The sequence below is a fragment of the Hibiscus syriacus genome, unplaced genomic scaffold (assembly GCF_006381635.1).
Source record: "Hibiscus syriacus cultivar Baekdansim isolate YM2019G1 unplaced genomic scaffold, ASM638163v2 tig00111807_pilon, whole genome shotgun sequence".
NCBI lineage: Eukaryota > Viridiplantae > Streptophyta > Magnoliopsida > Malvales > Malvaceae > Hibiscus > Hibiscus syriacus.
This window is the reverse complement of record NW_024063185.1, coordinates 61,255-69,254: the sequence shown is the minus strand read 5'-3', so window position 1 is coordinate 69,254 and position 8,000 is coordinate 61,255. Positions and strand designations below refer to the sequence as shown.

Below are 8,000 nucleotides of genomic sequence, written 5' to 3'. Positions count from 1 at the left end.
AGCAATGTACCGATCAAATGATTCGACGATGTGTCCCCGAAGAAGAGCAACGCGATATCTTACACCATTGCCACACACCACCCTGTGGAGAGCATTTTGGAGGTGTGAGGACTGCTATAAAGGTCCTCCAATCAGGATTCTATTGGCCATCACTATTTAAGAATGCCCACGAATTTTGTAAAGCGTGTGACAGATTCCACTGCACTGGAAACATTTCCAGACGACATTAAATGTCGTTGCAAAATATTTTAGAGATAGAGCTTTTTGATGTTTGGGGCATTGATTTCATGGGATCATTCCCATCTTTCTTTGGAGATTTATACATCTTGCTTATTGTTGACTACGTGTCTAAGTGGGTTAAAGCGATTACCACACCGAGGAATGACTCGAAGACGGTGCTCAAGTTTCTTCACAAGAAATCTTTACTCGATTTGGAGTACCACTGGCCATTATCAGCGTTGAAGGCATCCACTTTGATAACAGGCTCATTGCCAAGGCATTACAGAAATACGAAGTATGACATAAAATTACCACGGCATATCACCCCCAAACTAACGGGCAAGCTGAAGTGTCCAACCGTGAGATCAAACAAATTTTAGAGAAGGTGGTGAACCCTCGAAGGAAAGACTGCTCCCCAAAACTCGATGAAGCACTCTGGACCTACAAGACGGCATTCAAAACACATATGGTAATATCTCCCTTCAAGATGGTATATGGAAAAGCCTGCCACCTACCAGTTCAGCTAGAACACAAGGGATACTGGGTGATAAAGAAACTAAACTTTGACGCACAACTCGCTGGGGAGAAACGATTACTCGATCTGAAAGAAATAGAGGAGTTTCGAGCGCAAGCAAAAGAAAATGTCAAGCTCTACAAGGAAAAGACCAAGAAGTGAAACGAAAAAATACGATTCCCACAGTATTTTCATGTGGGCCAAAAAGTATTGATGTTTAACTCTAGGCTCAAACTCTTCCCGAGAAAACTGAAGTCACGGTGGTCAGGACCATTCAAAGTCCACCATGTTTACCCTTACGGCGCTGTTGATATTAAGAACATGGATGATGAGTCCATCTTTAAAGTCAATGGTCAGCGCCTGAAGGCTTACCAGGCAGTCCCGCCATTACGTGACAAGTCGGCGATTCTCTTGCATGACGTCGATACTAGCCCAGTATTTTAAGGATGCCGGGACATTTTCAATTTACTCCTATGCCTAAATAATTTTGACTTTGTCATTATTTTAGTCTTTTTTTAAGTAATTGCTTTTATTTTATTTTTGTTGCAAGGGATATTCCACATGGCTAGCACGTGAGGTGTATGGTGAAAGCTTGTGAAAATTTAGGCGACAAATGTGAATAGTAAAATGAGGGAAACTTTTTCACTTTTCACTCTTACTTAGGATTAAATATTTTTACTCTTTCTTTTCTTTTTCTTCCCGCCTAGACCCCACCTTCCTATTTAATATTCCCCCAAAATCTTTCTTTTGTTCTTATCTTTTTTCACTTTTACGTTACCTTTTTACTTTTACTTTCTTTCAACTTCTTCTTCCCTCCGTTTTGACCGAACCTCCATAGCCAAGCAAGCTCCACGCTTTCCACCACTTTCCTTACTTTGTGTTTTCATCATGGTACGATCCCGACCATCTTCTTCTATACCACCACATTTTGTGGATGATGCCGCCCGAGACTATTTCCAAACCATCAAAAAATGATGGATCTTTTCAAGTTAGGGTTTGTCTTCTCTGAGGAGGAGGATGCTGCCTTTGGAAATGAGGTGCTCAACGTGGTTAATAAGTATAAGTGGCAAAAATTTTCCAAGCACCCTGCCACTGTCAACGCATTGATAGTGAAGGAGTTTTACTCAAACATCGCTGAGACAAACCAACATGCCGTCGTAGTTCGCGACATTTCTATTCAATTTACTCCTACTGTTATTAATCGTTACTTTAAATTGCAGGTTCTGAAAGACCACCATACCACATTCGCGCAAGACGTAGACAACGAAACATACCAAGGCATTCTGGAAGACCTATGTCTTCCCGACACCCAATGGAATGACCAGCAACTGTGTCGTAGGACCATGGACCGGGAGAAGCTGCTCCCGCAAGTGAAGTCGTGGAACCATTTTATGAAGCACAAGCTTTTGTCCACTTCCCACAACACCATTGCGTCTTGCCAATGGATGCTTTTACTGCACTCAATCATATTCGGGCGCCCCATTGACGTAGGGAAAATCATTGTAGAACAAGCCCAATTATGCCTAAAGCTACCTGCAAGTGCCCTGGTATTTCTGAATCTCATCGCTGCCTTATGCCGTAAAAAGAAGCCTGAAGAACAGTTTGACGAGATTTTACTGGGTGTTGCTGGAATTACCACGGCAAAAATCCCTATGTTGTTGGGTTTGAAGAAAACAAAGGAAAGGAAAAAGAGGCGACCACATCTCGTGTTTCACCATCTCCACATGCCAGGGCAAACTCAGATGCCTTGGAGCAGGCAATCCAGCGAACGCAAGAGCGAGTCGGGCAGCTGTCCGAAAAACTGCTGACATATTTTGCCTACGCTAAGCCCCGTGATGAGTTTTTCACCAACGCCTTCTTAGAGTTTCTCCCGCATACGAACTTACCATCCCAGACTTCCCTGCATCACTAGTGCCACCAAATGAGGATGTCAAGGCATCTATAGAAGTACCTAATCCCACCACTGACGACGCTCATCAATCACCCAGTGCAGAAAGTCCCCAGCCCGCTGAAGTAGAAGAGCCCGCTGAAGTAGAAGAGCCCGCTGAAGCAAAAGAGCCCGCCGACCTTGATCCCGTCCATGCTGTGTCGCCTGATACAGATCAAAAAGCCAACCTCTAACTCGCTCATCGCCCGAAATCCCCACAATTTGTTAAACCTCTGGCGGCAGAACATCCTAATATACCGCAGCCTACCGCACCAATGGACAAAGAGCACATCGAAGTACCACAGCCCACCGAGTCAACAGATGAGTCCCAATCCGAGATGCCATGGAAAGCTCCCTTGCGTAGGAGCAGACATCGCCTGAAGAAGTCATCTAAGCGCGAGGAGCCCAACTCTCCATCATCCCTGAAGGTCCCAGTACTCTTCCGGCTGCACCCGTTTCTGACACCGAACACTCCAATCCCATCAAACTGAGAAAGCATTTTTTTCCCTCGGCGCGCGACCGCTGCACCACCACCCGCCTAGAGCCAAGGTACCTTGGATTGCATTACATTCATTACATGTAGTTTCATTTTCCTTAGTCTTAGTAAGCATTGAGGATAATGTTTCTCTCAAGTTTGGGGAAAGTAGGGTTCTCGCATCATTACATGATAGTATCAGTAAAATAAATATGCCATAACATTAGTAAATGTTTGAATAGTTTTCTGTAATTAGTTAAGGATGCCCGATGATGATGAATCTTGATGGCTAGGATAAAATGTACATGACTGGTTGAGGATGATAGAACCAACTCTAGGACTTGCTTCTTTGAAATCCTTGAATACACGATTGTATGTTTTTCATGCTTGAGAAACTTAGAAAGTTTTTATAAGATAATTCTAAATGTCGTGGCATATAACTTTTAATGAAGAAAACTCCTCTATGTTTAAAAAAAATGAATGAAGTTATGAATAAATGCATGTAGAGGGATATTTCGCTATGCCATGGCATATGAGTGAATGAAAGATGTCACGGGATGACTCTACTTGACTAGCTCGGGGGTAGAAGGTATGCTCCCTTTCACCTAGAGTGTGGGATGGTAGAGTGATGAGCTGACTCCCCTCGTAGAAAAGTTAATAAAAAGAAAAGAAACCGAAGTGGGAGTGGATTTTTTTTAATGTCATGGCAAATTAAGAAAGTTTGCGTAGAAATTTTATAAGTTTGTTAAGCATGGGTTAGATACAAACACGCACACCCACACAAAGAATCTTGTTCTAGGGGGCAGTACTTGAATCCTCAAACCTAGTCTAGCATGTTGAAGCCATGTGTGATGAGGGCTGAAATTTTATCCCATAAAATTATTCTGCTTCTGAACTTGTCATAGTATTTTTGTTTTGCTTATTACTATCCATTGCTTGAGGACAAGTAATAGCTTAAGTTTGGGGGTTTGATAACTCCGTAAAAGGTCACATTTTGGGACATTTTCACTTAAATTATTGAATGTTTAAGTGCTCATTTAGGACCATGTAGATGCATTTATAAGCATTTAGTTACATGTGGTGGAATTCAGTTTGTCGTGGCATTTTATTTTTAAAGCGGTGTTGCCTTATGGGAAATATGCTTGTCTGATGATGTGCAGGAATTGAAAGCAAGGAAAAGAGGAAAGAAAATGCCATGACATAAGGAGATTGCTGAGCATAATGAAAATGCCAAGTTTGACTGGCATTCCGAAAGTGAGCAAAGTGCGAGAAGATATTTTCGAGCCAACTGTCTTCTACTCTCCAAGAGCTCTTCCCGAGAAATCTACCTCGAAGATCCACCTGGAGGGATCGGCACTGCAACCGCCGGTTCTGCTGATGACGCTGCCTGCCCCTGCAGATCATGTCTGTCCTTGGGTGCCTGCAACAGGATTATGCGATCACTCAGCCAGCTACCTAGGTTGTATCATAGCCTGTTCTGCCCGACTCCCAAGTAACTTAACCATAGTTTTAGGGTTTCTTAGGAAAGTCAACACCAAGTCCTAGGATTAATTTTCCCCTAAAAATAGAGGATGAAGCCACATTGAATAAGACTTTGGTTCCACTCGGATTTTAACTTAAAAAGATAGAGAGATAAGGTCTCACTTTTCTCAGTCAATCCTACTTGCTGTGGCATTTCTCCTTGACAAGCCTGAGGGAGTGGCATTCTAAGCATCCGAGAGGAGCTAGATCTCTGAGGGCAGTTCTTGGTGGCCGAGGGAAGCTCAGACAGTGCACGTCGAAGGCTTTCTCTCCTTCCCTTAGTTCTTTTCTTTCATATTTTATTATTAGGTGTTAAGGAATGAATGAAACTTTCTTTGTGCTTGTTTATTTCGAACCCCACCATTAACTAATCCTATTTGGTGGGAGTTCGCTTGGATGTTTAAGTTTTTATTTCAATGAATGGTTGTTTTTCTATGCTTTAACCTGTTTTGTTTATGAAACTTAATTCCTTAAGGTTGTAGGAGCTACGAGAGTAGCCTTTTCTTAGGAGGTTTTTAGGGTTCGAGAGAATGCCTTGGCAAAATATCCTTAGTATTCGAGAGAAACTAGGGAGGAACTATATAAACAAGGGGTTCTAGGTAGTAACTAGGCCTAATCTACCTTAGAGATAAGGTTAGGATTTCATTCGACTAAAGAAGTTGTGCAAGAACGATAGGTTAGATGTTAATGCTGCCGTAAAAAGGTATTGCCGAGACATATCCTGTTATCTGGACCAATAGGATCAATACAGGGGTTTACGCCAATCGATTTTGCCAGGGAATCTTTAATCTGTCAAGTCCCTTACTAGAGATAGCATAGGGCACCTTAGTAGACTCTATCGGGCAGGTTAGGCATAAAAGAAATACCATTCAGAGAAATATACTTAGATTTTCCCAGTGACTCCTATAACTCATTCCCATAGCAGCTTGTCGTGTAAGAAAGCTAAAGTCCTACATTTTAAATCCAGTATTTACATTTTATTTTGCCTTAACATTTCCATTTGTTTGCATTCAACACAATTAAACTTGCCACGACATATCCATTCGCTACCACATTACCTCATTCTATTTCCACATCAGTCATTCAATTTTGCCACAACATTATCATTTGTACATACCATTACAAACTTTAATTAGGTGACAAAGTAAAGTGCCTTGACAAACCTATTTGATTTCCCTAATTCCCTGTGGAGACGATACTCAACTTATCACTGTATTACTTGTTCGATTGTCTATACTTGCACATATATCCGCATTCATTTATAGTACTCATACCGAGCGGACAAGTTTTTGGCGTCGTTGCCGGGGAATTGGCAACTGAAAGTTAAATTGTTTTGTCATAGCATTGTTATTTTACTTGTTTATATTTATTTTATATTATTTTACCTTTTATTTTTCTTATTTTTTTTCCAGTTTTCGTGGTGTATGACCCGAAGTAACCCTGACGAGCCATTAAAACCAGTTGAACCTGAGATCAAGAGGATGATCAAATCGAGGAATGGTCATGAGGATGATCAGAAAGTCGAGACAAATCCATTTGCTGGGAATGCACCCAGACCTCGTGACATTTGTGATCACTTAAACTCGATTTTAGACGATTTAAATCCTGGAATTGTGGCACCAGAGATTCAGGCATCCCACTTTGAGTTGAACTCCATAGGGCAATTTGGGGGCATGCCAAATGAAGATGCTAGGCAGTATATTCGTAACTTTTTGGAGGTGTACGATTCCTTTTGCCAACAAGGAGTGCACAAAGATGTTCTGAAATTAAAATTATTTCCATACTCCCTGCGTGACCGAGCAAGGGCATGGTTGACTGGTGTTCCAGCGGGTTCAATGGAGACTGATCTTTGCAAAAACAATTTGCTATGGTATAATCCTCTGAACATGAACACCCAACTGAGGAACGACATTGCTTCTTTTCGGCAAACTGATGACAAGTCGATGTATGAGTGCTGGGATCGATACAAAGGATTGCTTCGCAAATGTTTGAATCATTGTTTTCAATATTTGACGCAAGTGGTGATGTTCTATAATTGAGTAAATGCACCCACGAGGATGATGCTAGATGCCTCGACAAATGGGACGCTACTTGACAAATCACCAGCAGAGGCATTTGACATTCTGGATAAGATTGCCACCAACGATTATCAGTTTCCATCCACAAGGCTTGGACTTGGGAGAAAATCACATGGAGATTTGAAGCTAGATTCTAAGGATTCGGTGTCTGCCCAACTTGCTGTATCACCAATATGTTGAAGAATTTTCAAAGGCCAAGTGAGGTGAGAGAAGTAAAGGCAGCCAATTCAGCATGTTTATTATGCCACGGCAATCACAATTAGAGTGACTGTCCGACCAATCAAGAATCCATCAACTTTGTAGGCAACTTCAACCGAGGCAACAACAACCCCTACTCTAACACATATAATCATGGATGACGTCAACATCCAAATTTTTTGTGGGGAAATCAAGGTACCGACAATGCTCATCAAACAGCTCGGCAGTAGAATTTTAATGACTCCCAGGGATTTCAATCGAATATGCCATGGCATAATTCTAATAAGGGAGGACCATCTTCATCAATACCAGTTCTTTGGAGGCCACAATGCAAGAGTTCATATCAACAACAAAGACAATGCTGCAAGACCATGCGACCTCCATAAAAAATCAAGGGGCTCTACTTCAGAGCCATAGTTTATCGCTGAGGGCATTGGAGAGTCAGGTTTGTCAAATTGTCGCAGCATTACAAGAACGCAGACTAGGACATTTGCCGAGTGACACTAAAGTCACGAAAACTCATGGCAAAGAGCAATGCAGCGTGCTAACTCTCCGAAGTGGTACATAAAATAATGTTGAATATAAGTTTGGGGGAAGACCAAAGGATGATTCACCCCTTGTTACTGTGCAAGATGAGCAAGAAGTGCAGGAAGAAGCACCAGTAGAAGAGGATAAGGATGAGGGTTCATAAAGTAAAGAAACTGACGGGGTAAACAAAAATGCCAAGGTAACTTCTATTCGCACTCAGTACAAGAAGTCAGACCCTCAAATATTTTGTCACAGTTACTTATATATTCTATCAATTTGGTCCTAATTTTAATAAATTAAATAAATTTAACCCTCAAATCTTTAATTTTAAAAGATTTTAAAAGTTATGACATATTCTACATTTATAACAAAACAAAATTTTTACTAGAAATTCCATTTATGGTTCTCAGAAGCATCCCGTCATTGGTACCAGAACCTTTTTTTCTTTTAAGGAAAATATTGTTGATTAGTCCATGCATATAAAGTTCGTTAGACAAAATTTTTATCCTACTACTATTGTAAATGACACTACTAGAAAAA

At 41.2% G+C, this 8,000-nt stretch overlaps 1 protein-coding gene across 1 annotated transcript; it reads left to right on the top strand.

The window, feature by feature from the left end:
* Window positions 1–706: 706 nt before the first annotated feature.
* Window positions 707–1,331, top strand: LOC120171008. The gene is made up of 3 exons (XM_039178828.1): window positions 707–891; window positions 961–1,168; window positions 1,284–1,331. The coding sequence occupies exons 1-3, from the start codon at window positions 707–709 to the stop codon at window positions 1,329–1,331; spliced, it is 441 nt and encodes a 146-aa protein (XP_039034759.1).
* The last annotated feature ends 6,669 nt before the right edge of the window (window positions 1,332–8,000 follow it).

Excerpts from the sequence above, each read along its gene's own strand:
- LOC120171008 (XM_039178828.1), top strand. The coding sequence starts at position 707 with ATGGTATATGGAAAAGCCTGCCACCTACCAGTTCAGCTAGAACACAAG. Across the intron at positions 892-960 it reads TACAAGGAAAAGACCAAGAA|GCTCAAACTCTTCCCGAGAA; the intron begins GTGAAACGAAAA and ends GTTTAACTCTAG. Across the intron at positions 1,169-1,283 it reads ATGACGTCGATACTAGCCCA|GGATATTCCACATGGCTAGC; the intron begins GTATTTTAAGGA and ends TTTTGTTGCAAG.